This window comes from Syngnathus scovelli, chromosome 1, assembly GCF_024217435.2.
Source record: "Syngnathus scovelli strain Florida chromosome 1, RoL_Ssco_1.2, whole genome shotgun sequence".
Taxonomy (NCBI): Eukaryota; Metazoa; Chordata; class Actinopteri; order Syngnathiformes; family Syngnathidae; genus Syngnathus; species Syngnathus scovelli.
The window spans coordinates 19,352,610-19,367,944 of NC_090847.1; the positions used below are offsets into that span (position 1 = coordinate 19,352,610).

General features: G+C 41.5%; 1 protein-coding gene across 3 annotated transcripts in view; it reads left to right on the plus strand.

Annotated features, from left to right (window-relative positions):
• LOC125988827 (storkhead-box protein 2) overlaps positions 1–15,028 on the plus strand; it is a 29,120-nt gene extending 14,092 nt beyond the window's left edge. For all 3 annotated transcript variants that reach the window (XM_049754505.2, XM_049754512.1, XM_049754515.1), the window contains 3 exons: positions 2,904–3,056; positions 5,477–7,847; positions 9,247–15,028. In XM_049754505.2, coding sequence (XP_049610462.1) covers positions 2,904–3,056; positions 5,477–7,847; positions 9,247–9,451 — 2,729 coding nt within the window. In that variant the 3' untranslated portion in view covers positions 9,452–15,028. The remainder of the gene's footprint in view (positions 1–2,903; positions 3,057–5,476; positions 7,848–9,246) is intronic.
• The last annotated feature ends 307 nt before the right edge of the window (positions 15,029–15,335 follow it).

The following is a 15,335-nucleotide window of genomic DNA, read 5'->3' on the forward strand; positions in this document are numbered from 1 at the left end:
CCGGCTGATTGTTTACTACCACTGCAGTGAGAGACATGGACGATCATTTCTCCCCCATCCCGCTTTTATCGTTCTTTATTCTCGCTGCTTTGTCTCACAGAATTTTTGTCGTGTTTACTATACAGTTTTCCCCTTTTCACCTGCCCCCTCATGTTATTTTCTATCAAATGCTTCTTTTCCTGCCAAGCCCTGTTTCCTCCTTGCTCTCGGACTGTTATTTATTTTATTTTTTTGGCGTAGTAAAAATGGAGAACGCGCACGCCAACAGCTGCTACAAAATGGCTCTTCTGTATCTGTGCTATTTATGACATGACTGGATGAGACAGCGGAATGTTGGTTAAAGAAATACCCAGGGAGAACATATACAACACAACTTGTTAAACAACTGTTGGTTGACCAGACGTCTGATGTTCTGTAGCATAGGTAGTCAAGGGAACACTGTGCCTGCAATAAAATGGTCTGTCAATTTTTTGGGGAGGGGGGCGTTTGCAGAGAGGTGCAATAATTGTGATGGTAAAATGCTGCAATAGGGAACCGGGTAACAGTAGAAGCATTATGATGGGAAGTTGATTGCATTGCTACGTCATCTTTACTACCTACTGCAGGATTGGGAAGATTTGATGATATGAGTGCAAAATGTTTTATCTATACCCCTCAAGAGCTAGACTTTTAACATGCACCATGCACTGCTAAGAATGACAAATATTTTTTATGTAAACCATACGTTTGTCTTAAAAACAATTCCTGGGTTTCATAATTGACATGCTACATACAGTACGAATATACCAAAGAATGAAAAAATTACAGCACATTCTAATCTTGATCATCAACGGGTGGCCCGCGGCTGAATCCGGCCCGCCGAACCGTCCATTCTGGCCCATGACTGGATTCCATAATTATGAGTGTGCTCCCTAGATCACATCAAGTCTATGCCCACAGGAGAAACTTGTTTAACTCCTACAAATGCAACAATTTTGTTTAGTATTCGCCTTGAAAGAGTTTGATAATAAATGACATTTATTTTGTCTCTATTTTCGTTTTACTCTGCAAATGCTGATATTTATTTTGTCGCTATTTTTAAGTTTCACTCTGTTAATGTCCTGCATCATCAATTAAAAGTTTAGCTTGATGTCTAGCTTGGACTAAGCTCACACAGGAACAGCGGGGAAAGTACAATGGCTAGTGCAAATGCAGTGCCCAGCAGTCCCTGATCTTGACTGAATCTTTGTCTTGATACATTATTATAAATTGGCTTTTTCCTTTTCTTTAATCAAGTAAAGAGACAGAAGTAGCTACGTATATCGATACGTGGTGTCATTCTGTTGACATTCCATTGGTAAAATTTCCCCGTAATACTAAAGTGGCAATTTTCTGTTGACCGACCAACAGCTCCATCCAACTCAAACAGTTGCACCCCAACAAGACATTGACGAGTTGAGCAGTTCAGGTCTAATGTTTGTGTCTAAGGGATGTATTGCCATGTCACGTCAAGGGTGCAAACATGCCTAAACGAAAAATGTGCCCACCGATTCCACATTCTTGTTTGTTTACATACCCCCATTAGTAATGTCACTATCACACTATCATGATTTTCAAGCATGATGGGAGTATATCAACACCTCACTTCAATTTGTTGACTGCAAATGTTATTAGCCACTTGCAGATCTCGGGGGTCACGTGATGCATTATGGGTAAGGTAATTTTTTGAGATATGAAATGGTATTCAAAACTGGTAGAAAACAACATAGAAAGCTGTGCAATGAAAGTTGATGTTTTTTTGTTTAATCTCTTTTATCCTCGCATAGCCTGTGTCGTTTGACACTAGCTTCCCTCTCCTGGTCCATGACAATTAATATTAGCTTAGATTTTGATGATGGGTTGAAAATGGACATCGCACCGAGACTGTGTAACACTGCCGGGACATAACGGGCAAGATTTTAAGGAGTAAGGACATTAGTAAGTAACATTCCTTAATGAATAGTTGCAAATATGAAGATAATGTTCTCATCAGGTGAAAACTGAATACTTATTTAACAATTTGACCTTCTTTCCCCTTGTTATTGTTTTACCCAAGACACTTTATGCGTTCAGGTCTAAATAAGGTCTTGTTTCTCTTATTACACTGGAGGGAAAATATCAGTATCAAATTACAGTAACAAACAAGACCACCCAAAAATTGTTGCATATGAAGGAACAGCGCTGGTGTTTTTTAAGAAAAGGGACTCAGTAAGAACTACATATATAAGTTATGATTTATCCTGCTTATGGGAAATTGAATGATAGCCCATAGCAGCTGTCACTTTATGGTAGCTGAGGGGTGGTGGTCAGTGGCAGCCTCTATGCAGCTGTGCTTTAAAATCTGACGTAGTACATAGCCAAAGTCCTGCTACTTAAAGTATAGTACTCTCTGAATGTACCAATGCTCATCTATGTTAGCAGCTAAGCATGGTCGATAAATTATAAATTTCCATGCCAGTAGACTTTCGATGGCGAGTGAATCAACAGAAAGAATGCTGGAAACAGTAGTAGTTGTTGTAATTGAATGTTGTCCACCACATTGTGTTAAATCTTGCCCATTCGACAACCGTTGCCGCTTGATCATTTTGGAAGGTTGATTTCCATTTTTGGCCCCTTCTCCCGGGACAAGATAACAAACTTAACTGTTATGCGCCAAAGTGTATTTAAGTACGTTTTAATGCACTGAATAAGTGACATAAATTGTTGACTTGGACTTACACATTGAGTGTAGTAGCAAGTACTCCTTTGTGTCTATCTATTTTGAAATAAGGATCAAACAAATGCCAGAATACCTTTAGAACAAGTGTTTGGGCGTGCGGTTTGTGTAATTTCTTATGCTCTAGCTGATAATTTCCTGTTAATTATTGTGACTTGTTTCTTCACAGGTGATGTGTCACCCATCAGCATGTCCCCTATCAGCCAATCCCAGTTCATCCCTCTGGGAGAAGTACTGGTATTGGCTATCTCTGCTATGAACTCTGCGCATAAGCCGGTCACTCAGGAGGCCCTAACGGAACACCTGCAGACATGTTTTCCAGGTAACATTTTACATAAAGTAGATGTTTTTTCCACTCGTACCAAAAGCTTACCTTAGTAAAGTAATAAACTTGCAATTAGTTGTTATTGCCTTTACATATCGGTATAGTGTTCTAAAGACACAATTCCACAAAGTGGCCCTGTGAGAATGGTTTGTCACAAAGGTTTGGAACGATTAAAACATTCCAAATTCTGGCCCGCGGGCCAAATCCGGCCCCCGGTCAGATTTCATACGGCCCACAGCTTCGGTCTTATAATGTATTATTTATGGCCCGCCTGCACTGTCAAACTGAATTAAAAAAAACAAAAAACAAAATCATGAAACTGTAATTCCCCCTATTACCAAAAGGTGGCAGCACCACCCTCTCTGCTCATTTCTGCCATCGCGACTGCAAAGAAAACAAGGAAATTTGACATTGAGGGCCATCGCTTTCAAGAGAAATGGGAATTACAATACTTCTTCACAGAAAATCAAGGCAATTGTATTTGTCTAATTTCTAAAGGGACGGTTGCCTTGTTTAAGGATTTCAATCGAAAGAGACACGATCAGACTAAACATGCTAACACATACGACAAGCTAACAGGGAGTGATCGCGCTGATAAAGTGAAGCAGCTCCTGCCATGGCACTTATCCAAACTACCACTTGGGAACCAAAAATGTTTGTCACTTGAATCATGAAGTGTGAATCTAGTCTAAGCAACCATTTTTCATTTGTTCATTATACTCTTATTCATGTTCTATGCAATTATAGAGGTTGTAACTGAAATCCAAGCATAATAATAGTCACATATACACAGGCAGTCTCAAGCACACGTGCACACAAACCCAGTCTGAGTTTGTTTGTGTGTCAGTCAGTGCTGGGTTTCCCTCTTAAGTGAACTTGCATCATGCTACTAAAGCAACTGCATTTGCATGATGCAATGAAAGGCAACGTAAAAAAGCCACATGCACATGTGCACCCACGTGCGCGCGTGCGCACACACACACACACACACACACACACACACACACACACACACACACACACCTGTCTGGCAATTGCCATTGGATTGATGAGTGTGTTTGTCATTTCTTCAACCTGAGTGACGATTTCACATTTCTGACATGCACTCGTGATAATTACCATTAATTTAATGATTGATTGTACTGCTGACACTTGTAAAATATAAGTACTGTATTAGATTAGTTTATAATAATTTGACATTTGCTGATGCCTTAATCTGGTATTCAGTTCAAGGACAGCTAGTATACGGTAGCTTTGACCTTTAAATTATTCAGACAAGAAACCGGTCTAGAAATCTAAAATGCAACTTTATTATGTTTACTGTGCAAATGAGTATTATTACGGGTAGACATAATTTCATCTCAGTTAGCTGCTAAACTAAGAGTGGGATGTGTACAATTGTCTTATTTTTGCAGAGAATGCAAAATGATGAAAAGTCGTTGCGTGTGTGTGTGGGGGGGGGGGCGTGTACCTCGTAGTTGCATGCATGCATACGCACTGCAGCAGCAGCTTGTCTGTGTGCATCAAGTTGCATCATACTGCCTGGGCCAAGTGGCTGCTGTGATGTAAGTGTCAGTAATACCACCAGACTGATAAAGGAAGAGAGAGGGTAGATAGTCAGCGAGATAAAGAAGTTAGAGGGAGACAGGGATTTGGAGGAGCATTAAGGCCTATAAATAATTGCTGTATTTTCTGACAAGCACATGATTGATTGTACGTCATTTTAACATTCCCCCAAACGCATACATGTCAAAGACAACAGTTGTAGATTAACTCATCAGCTAAATCATTTTATGTTTATTAATTGTGTATATAATGTTGAAAAACAGTCAAAGGACAACCCCCCTGGTCCTCCAACTGAGTCATGTTTTGACTGGAATTTTGTCCCTACATACATACTACTTACTAGTGCCAGCACTAAAATCCCCAAATCAATGCCCACATCATCAGTTAAGCTAGTTGCTCAGTCTACAGTTTATCAGGATTTTTTGCAGTTTGTTTGTTGTGTTTTTGAATATATAATCTAAAATATACAGTGGCTATAACGTGGTGAAAACTCATATTAAATGGGAATCAGCACAAACCTGCCATCTGTTTATTTATCTGTTGATTTGTTTCATTATTTGCTTTCTAACAGCAACCTGAGGGTTATGTAGTAACCATGACTTGTAATTGGAACTGTTCATAAGTCCCTTCCCCTTGACAAAAGCCCACACTCCAGGTAAAGAAATACCCAAAAGTATGACGCTGCTACCACAATGTTTCTCTGTAAGTTTTGTATTCTTTGATACTTCTGTATATTTGTGTTGTACAATCCAAGGAGAGAATGCAAGTATAGTACACCAAAAACAGCTTTTTAATTGAATTTGTGTGAATTGCCCCTTGTCCAACTAAATCTTCTTTGTAACTTTTCTCAGGTGTTCCTACACCAACAGAGGAGGTCCTGCACCACACACTCAACATGTTGGTCCGTGAACGCAAGATCTACCCAACACCTGACGGATATTTTATTGTAACTCCTCAAACTTACTTCATCACTCCAAGCCTAATCCGAACCAGCTCCAAGTGGTACCACTTAGATGAGCGATCTGCTGAGCGGCAACAGCAGCAGAATCAGCAGCAGAATCAGCAGACACAGTGCACCTCCCCTCTCTCTGGCACCATCACCGCATCCACATCAGGCGGTGTGCGAGATCGAAGTCATCCAAAATCCAACCAGAACCACAGCGGGGGTGGGGGTGGCGCAGTCGTGGATACCTTTTATAATAACACCTATCGTGGAGACGACCCCCCCAGTCACCATACTACTCTCCAGCTCAGATCCCCCAAAGACCACCGGGAGGCATATTCATCGCCACACTCTCCCCAGTCACCTCCTCAGCCAGCGGCAGGCAACACAGAAAAAAGCCGCAGTACCCTCGGGTTCCCCTTCAAGACGGACACGCTCACAAAGCATCGTGGAGGAGGCGGAGGAGGGACCGGTGAGCTCGAGAAGCAACCGGGAAGTGGTACAGCAAGTCGTAAGTTCGGTTTGAAGCTCTTCCGTCTCAGCTTTAAGAAGGACAAGACCAAGCAGTTAGCCACCTTCTCTGCACAGTTCCCCCCTGAGGAGTGGCCCCTCCGTGATGAAGAGGCACCCAGCCAGCTCCCACGTCATATAGAAATAGAGATTATCCGCAGAATTAACCCCGATCTCACAGTAGAAAACCTTGCTCGGCACACGGCGGTCATGAAACGTCTTGAAGAGGAGCGTGCACAGAGGAGCAAAGCGTCGTCAGCCAATCACAGTTCAAGAAGCAGAAGAAGTGGTGGAAGGCATAGGAAGCAGTCTCAGACCAAACTTAGCCGCTCACATAGTAAGACAAGGGTGCCTCGGGGTGAGCAGAGCGAGAGTTCCCATTTGGAACTAACCGACAGGGACTACAGAGCTTATTCATCGTCACTGGCTCGGTCACCGAGGGAACATGCCTTGGCTATGGAGCGGCAGCGGACGCGTCTTCATTTGGCACATAGCAACCCTAACATCCTTGACTCCTCCCACCTACCTGTCACACCAGAATGGGATGTGTCCGGAGAGCTTGCTAAACGACGGACAGAAATGCCTTTCCCTGAGCCGAGCCATGGCCCATCGGCGCACCACTCCAAAGTTCACCGTTCGCACTCACACACCCAGGAAAGGAAGTCTAGAAATGAACGCAGCGATAAAGCCAAGGAACGCTCCAGATCCATGGAAAATTCAAAAGGACCTCTTGGAACTGGTTTAATTGGACCACCCGGTTACTACGACGATCGAAGCCGTTACTATACTGATGATGGAACCTTACGAGCCAATCAGAGCTCATGCCACTACCCTCACGCCACTGCTCCCTCGGCTAAGCTGCCTGGGGAGTCACTAGTGTTAGATGGTGGCAGGAGTTTAGAGAAATGTAAGAGTCGGGACAGTCTGCCAGCATACTCTCCTAAAACACAGCACAACTCTATCCCTCCAGATGGCTACTTCCAGTGCTCCGGATCTTCTGAGGCTATACTCACAGCCCCAAGCCCACTGGGAACTCTTGGCAAAAGTAGCCAAGATGGGTTGAAATTGGGCTGCACTGACAGGCAAACAGAAAGACAAACACCAGAAGTGAAGGAAGACTTCTCAAAAGTGGGACCTAAAGGTGGCAGCCTGCCTCCAATACCTCTCTCGGTGCCAGATCCTCCTGTTTTGAATGCGCGACCTCCCCACAGTGCCTCCTGTGGTCAAGAAAAACGTAAGGAGATTTTTAGTAAAGATACACTCTTCAAACCACCTCCGAGCCTTCCTTTACCAGGATACAGCTCCTTGAGGAAAACCCCTGTTCTTGCCTCCTCCACTCTGTCTTCATCCTGCGATGCACTTGATTCCCAGGAGGCCTTTGATGCTCCCAAACCTCTGGTTGCGACTCCCTCTGCTCCCATACAGGGGAGCGAACCCACAACCAGTGCTGCAGAGGCCTCCTTTGACTATTACAATGTTTCAGATGATGACGAACTTGAGGAGGGAGGAACTAAAAGTAGAGGAGAGGATGGCAAAACTGGTGGAGGAGTTGTTGGAATGGGAGGTGGTGGAGCAGGCACCATGCAGTGGTTGTTGGAGAGAGAGAAGGAGAGGGATCTACAAAGAAGGTTTGAAAGAACCCTTACTTTCCCTGGTGCTAAAGAGAACCTTCCAGAACCCAGCCAGAACCAGCAGTCGGTGCATTCTGTCAGACTGGACAGCATGGACTCCAGCTCAGTTACTGTTGACAGTGGATTCAACTCGCCAAGGTAAGTACCCCAGGTATTAATTTGTGTTTATGTGCATGTAGAAGCCAAGGAAAGAAAAGAAATTGTCCAAACAAAGCACACGAAGCAAACTGCGATCGGACAAACGGCACAACAGTGGACAGTAGCAACATTGAAATGTACATACTTTATGTCAAAGATGCACACGATCATAGCAACATAGTTAGTCGATACCTGCAACCTTTAACTTACCGCTGCGCACAAGCTCCAACAATCGCGATAAGCTGAGATTGGTTATATTGCGTAGACCCCGAATGTAAGACGACCCCGACTTTTTCAGTCTTATTTCAATGCAAAAAACTTCGTCTTATATTCGGACCAATACGATACTATCCTTTGTGCCAAGAAAACAGCATTAGGACCCTCTTAAATGGCATAGACAAAGAGACATGCTTACGAGGCATAATTAGAGCTTTCTGGAAAGCCAGAATCATTGCGGAAGAGCAACGACGTGACAATAACGAGAGGGAACTTGGCACGTTTAATGACGAACTTGTCCAACTGTTTAATTTAGATACGAAAAATGAGGACTTGGACGGATTTGCGTATGAATATCGATTAACAATAATGTGAGTACAGTAGAGTACATGGTTAAACAGTAGAATAAAGTACAATCGAACTCACTGTCTGGTTCCCGTGACTTTTTTTGTTTTTGTTTACCATAAGTCATGGCATGCACGGGTCCTATAATGCAGTGCGCCCTATGTGTGGATTAAATACAATTTAGACCCCTCAATTGAGTCTGCGCCTTATGGTGCGGAAAATACGGTCGGTACCTATAAAGTGTAAAAAAATACTACATCATTTACACTTCCAAAATAACCAAATAATGGCATCTGCAAAAGTTTGGGCACCCTGCAAAGTTCATAAAGCACTTCCCCTGTTGGAAAGCTGAGATATGATGGTGTCATGGATTGTTCTCAAGCATTGTCTGAAAAGACGAGACGATGTAAATCTGAATGGTTTCAAATCCCCAGGCTCATTTGAGCTTGCCCCAACAATCGGTACCAATTTTCTTGAATCACTAAAACTGAAAATAATGCTCACAAAGTAGGAGGCTACGACATAACAAACTAGCAAAGCGTTTTCAGATGTCAATATCCTCTATTTGTAATGTAATTACTGTAAGAAATGACAGCCACCAAGGACAGTAATGTCAGATCAAGAATCAAAAAAACAGAAAATATCAGACAGAACAGCTTGCATTTATATTGTAATTATTGTTACTCCTGTATCCTAAGTTTGTTTTGGGTTCTGTTATCCGCAGTGCAACAGTAAAAAGTTTTTTTTGAATGATGTTACATGTTTTTGGTTTATGTGTCCAAGGTGATTTGACTTAGCCATTGTACTTGCTTACGTTCTCTCATTGTTTCTGTTGCAGAACAAGGGAGAGCCTCGCATCGAACACCTCGTCCATAGTGGAGAGTAATCGACGGCAGAATTTGGCTCTGAGTCCCGGCCACCTTGGGATTACAAATAGCAACGGTCCACCTTTCTCATTCCGTGCCATCCCTGAACCAGCTGGCAGCCAACCGGAAAAACTCCAAAAGCCCAACGCCTGCCTTGCATCAATCACCAGCGTCTAAAGGCCATGACCAAGGACAAGAGGAAGTCCTGCTCCGAGGACTGTTAAACATGCAGACTGTCACATGGACTGAATCAGTGGAGCCGCCACGAGACCACTGTGGAACTATAGCTGTTAATACACACATTGACACATTTTACAAAGGAATTTAGACCACCATAAGACTGCTCTCTTCTCTCATAAACACACACCATGCCGTCGGGCAGACTAACCATGTCATTTCATAGCCTTCTGTTTACATAGCGCTTTGTGTTCTTTCACTTACGTGGGTTCTACTTTGTGTGTGTGTGCGCGTGTGTGTGTGTGTGTGTGTGCGCGCGTGTGCGTGCGTCCATGTGACTTAGTTTTGTGTGTGTGTATGTGTGTGTGTGTGTGTGCCATGTGGGATATGATTGTGTACCAGTAATCTGGAATCTCAGGTCATTTAATTCCAGTCCCATTCCAGCTGCTCCGTATCAGTGCAACTCCGTCCGATGGTGTGTTTACACATCGAAGGGTCTGAGGCTCTACTAACTATTGTTAGTCCACACACATCCACTGATCAGTTTTTAGAGCATTTTGAACCATCAGTTTGCTTGAATATTATAATATTCAATCTATAGTTCAATATATAATTGATGACAATTATCAAAAATGTGAGCCATACAGCTGGTGAGACATAGAATGTGGACCCAACAGGTTCCTTTAAATTGAGGTGCACGGATTGAAGTGTTTAAATCCTGATCAACCACGATGCTGGAGTTCAAACACAGAACTGATGCTGTGGTAGTCACAGACATGCAAAAGTTTACGGTATGTTTTAATGGTGGAAAACTTCCACAGTCAGTTAGATTCCCTAATGACTAATGTGAGGGCACTTCTAAAACATTCAGAAGGTGAAATTGAATAACTGAGTTTACCACAGGTAAGGTTAGGAGTTGTACAGCCAACTCACAACAAATGTACCAACAATTTCTTGCTTCTGCTGTGTTCTCTACATCAAAACCTGACATCAGCCTGCAGAAAGATTGCAGCTTTTAGTCAGTTGCAAAAGTTTCCTTCCTTTATGAATCCAAACCATATAGTAAGTCCACTGGATGCTGCTGCCTCATGTCTACATCGTTGGCTTGGGTCCTATAGGTGTCACCATAACACGTGTTAGAAAACATTCAACACTCGTTTTTAGGTTATAGTCTGGTGTGGTATGTCATATTGGTCATTTCTGCTGCCAAAATTGATTTGATTGTTTTGGGGGCTCAGTTGGTGTTACAAATCGTCGGAAATATTGGAATTAAAAGGCTCATATTAGGTTATCATTTCAGCAATCATTTCATTGGCCTGCTCCAATGCAATATAGCGACCCTTGGAAGTTACACACAATCACAAGCGTTATGGCTAAAGCCATGTTTTGAATTATGAGGAATGTCCTGGTATGATCATATTTCAATTGTGTTTTTTTTACCAAATTTATGCTCCCAGTGGGTAGAAGTGACATAAAGAAAAGACGCACACCTTTGCCTTAGGGGAGGCTTGTAACTCGTTCTGGCTTCTCTGTGTTGGCCACTTGTTTGTTTATAGCGTGACGTAGTACCTCTTAGTCTTTTAAGATTTGTTTTCTTGACTATTGTTTTCCGGCATTCGGTAGATTTGCCCTATCTGGCACATTCAAGCGTTCGTACAAGCTCTACACCAAATTTTTATCTGTCTTCGCATCATTGAAACAAGGTTTCATCATATCAGCATTTCTCAAAAGCTTTGCTACATTCCTAACCTACCACAGATGACGCAGGACATGAATGCTGATCTGACCCTCACCATCACCACTAAAACCACAAAACTGATAATGCTAGCACATAAAATCTTATATTTTCTGCCAGTTGTATTGGCTTTTCAATATGGCAGCCACTCCATAATCATTTTAATATATACCATGACATTATTTATACAAACAAAATAAGTTTAGACACCAAATTTATGATTGTGTGTATCACAGAGGGGTCATTATCTAGCATATTCAACATGGAGATGTCCATTCTGAAATTATGTCATAATAGTTGAACTCCAAAATTTCAGGCTGTTTTTAACTCTTAAATGTTCCAAAAAAGGAATCAAATCAAATTTGGCAAGAACTTTTAATTATAGACATATTTCTGACATACAGCGCCAGACTATTATGGTATTGCTTGTATGCAATATGAGATTCACAACTGTATGCTTATCGTAAATTTGAACCCACATAAAATGTGAACAAATCTAAGATTTGTTGTACAGGCACGACTTAAAGCTGGGTATCCGCGGGGTTGTAAAAGGTATTAAAAGGTAGTAAATGAAATTAGTCAAATATAACACTATTAAAAAGTAGTAAATGCCATTTGAAGAGGTATTACATTTTCGAACTTCTATGCAACTTTAAGGCTTTTTCCCATTTGTATTAAGTGCTGGCCTATTCCCTAATAATCACGCAATTTCATTTATTATATAAATTATATATGCGAGTAGGACCTGTGAACTACAGTATGCTGTATTAATGCAATCCTGTGGATGCCAACAACCATTAAATGTTCGATAAAAGTCTCAATACGTGTTCAAAGAAGAAAGACATACAAGTTCGGTATTTAGAAAATGACGGTGTAACTCTCAGATATTTTGATTCCGAATTCCAGAGTCATGCGAGGGCAGATAATCTGTCAGCACATCAAAATTAGTAAATGTATTTTCAATTGTAAGAGAGCGAACCAAATATAACAGATACATACAGCGCGTTGACGCATCCCAAGCAGCATAAGTAACGTGCCACATTTCACTCTTAGTAACGTAACGTAACGGCGTTCAACAATTAACATAGTAATTGAGTAGATTATCCGTTACTGGGAAGCTATTATCGCTTTTACTTCTAACGCCATTAGTCCCAACACTCAGTAAATAATAAATATTTTCATGGATTGTTGATTATTTTAGTGATTTATCCTACTGTTGATCATCTGTAATAGTAGCTATAATATTGGCAAAATAACAGTAATCTGTAACTTTATTCATAACCCATAACACTAAAATTTGAAAGGTTGTCATAGTTGCAGCTAGAAGTCGTGTTGGTATTAAAAAGTATTAAATTCCACTTGAATTTTTGTAAATAGCCTGTAAAGGTTTTTGAGCATATTTTATACATTTCTGATGTATATTAAAAACAAAGAACAAAAATGTCTCAATTTGGAACCCATTCTAAATGCTAATTACAGCATTAAACAGTATGAATCACAAACATAAAAACTGAAGCAGTTAAGTCAAAAAACTTTGGTCAGCACGACTGCAGTATCTTTAGAGGTGTGTTGGGTTTTAATAAATAATTCCACTATCAGTCAAGCTTGATAAAACACTTCTAGTGCCGATTGTGTTGAGTATATTTTATCATGGCATGAATAAATCAGATGGTCGGGAACAAACTTTAAGTGATTGCAGAAGCATACAGTGGACATGAATAATTTTGACATGTGACCTGCCGAAAGTAGCACAAAGCTGATTGCATGCCATCGGAGTATGAACACATCCAGAGCGTGATATTTGAATGCAAAATGAGCAACTGTACTGGTATTTGAGTGTCCATTAGGATTATGGGATTGTATGGTTTTGAAAATGAACATGAATCCATTTAAGTGTTGTTCACAGAGTGCAGGGTTGTGGGGGTTTTTTTTCTCTTCAGTATTTATTAATACAGAATGAAACATTCATAAATATCCAATTCTTGACTAACTGCGTTTTAAATTGTGAAATTCCTGAGCCATGCTCACTCATGGTGCTAAAAATGCATTATGGTCAGTGATGATGATATAGTTGGAATATAGTATTAAATGGCTGCTTACTAGTGATCATTTCACCTCCATACTAATGGCAATGATTATACTGTATTTCCTATTTAAAAATGGTATTCGTTTCACACAAGACTGAGCAGGAGGACACGGTGACTCATTTGTGTCACAGCGTGCTAGATTTTTAAGCCTGCGCTGAAACAAGTCGGGCTGGTCGATCATGGGGAATCCTGTAGTGATTTCGGTCCAATCGTGGTCCTGATCTGAGATCCATCCTTCTGCAGGCTCAGGAAGTTTGTCAGCCATCCTGATGTTGTCGTCCTACAAGCTCCTCTTCAACTACCTCCACAACAGCAAAAACACAGCCCGTCCTTTCCATGATCACACTGTCATCAGCCTCTGGCCTGTGAATGTCTGCACATACATACAGTCCGTACACACTACACATCCAAGTGCTGGACTCCCTGCCCATTTATTTTTCTTTCTTCAGCAACTGTCACAGCGTAGCTGCTAATAAGCGAGTGAGCCAAGTGCGAAGATGCACGGAAAAATCATCTCAGATTGGGGATATGCACATTGTAAAGTTCCACTTACAGCTCTCTAGAACACCAAACAACAACATATATATATCTATATTTTAAATAACCTTATGGTGTACTACAGCTTTATCTTCTCTGTACCAGAGTATTGAAGTTTGTGTTCTACTAAGACGCTTTGCTTTCAACTCCCCAGAAAGAGGTTTCAATTCCGTTTATCCCAGCATACAAGCTAGTAATAAAGCCTCTACCAAGCGGTACCGTTGGGTTTGGTACAATACCCCAAGCATCGAACCTACAGACACACAAGCTTGCGCTTGATAAGGGTTATTGATCCATACCACTGATATGTACTACTAGGTAAAATGTCGTCAAAGACTCAAGACCATTCACACTCTGAGGTACTTTCCACTTATTGGAGCGCTGCAATGCAACTAAATTCTAAACCGGTGTCTGCAATATTGCAAAAATAGAATGTACAGTAGTTATTTGATCCGAAATCTCATGAAGCATTCTCTGCTACAACCCTGATCACTCGGCCTCTAGTCCGTCATACATAGTTGCAGTTGGGCTCGAGTGCCAAGTCAATGGGAATGTTTATCACCTGTACCTACTCTTGCTTAGTTTCCCGTTCTTTCAATTACACAGTCATGGTCTAGTTTCAATTGGAATTCATTTTTGTGGTCTCACCTGTTCTGTAAAATTATGTACCACTAATCTTGGATTAACGACTGAGGTCAGGACTCCAATGAGACATTTGATCCATAGAAATACAAGGGTCTAACGCCTAGTTCCATCTGTAAAATAGGGCTGTAGTCTCTTGTACGGTGAAGAAGGTCAAGAGGCTCTGTACCTCATGTCTGATATTTGCACTGCCCCGTTTGTCCCAATCACTGACTGGCCCAAAGGCCATCCATCAACTTTATTGTCCATCAACCAGCCATAGGTCATATGTAACTGTCCATCCCTTTTCTACACTGACAGTCCATGAAATGTCTTCCCTTAACATCGGCGGTGCGTTCTAAAACTTGAGGTTCAACAATAGCATTGCTTCAAATGGTGACATACCTGTAAATGATGTTTATCTGTCATGCCTAGTCAACTAATTTAAACAATAAAAAGAGGGATTTTTAAAAAAATGTCTATAATATCTGGAAGTCCCTTTGATGTTAGTACTGGTGTTACCATTGTTGTAGTGTACGTGATGCCCTATGGGGATTGTGTTACTTTTTAAGATAATAAAATAATGATGTTTGGTTATACCGGCGTGGTGTTTTGATCCAGAGTATTTAAGTACCAGTCACATGTGTGTATGGCAGTGTTTAGGAAACATACCGTTGCCCAAAATGTTAATTTGATTAAACAATTTTTTTTAAGAGGGGGGACCAGCTCTCTATACCCTCGGCAGGATCCTCGAGAGTGCATGGGAGTTTGCTCAACCAGTCCACATGTGTTTTGTGGACCTGGAGAAGGCATTCCACTGTGCTTTGGGAGTATGGGGTGCCAAGGGCGGTTCGGTCCCTGTATCATCAATGTCAGAGCTTGGTCCGCATTTCCAGTAGTAAGG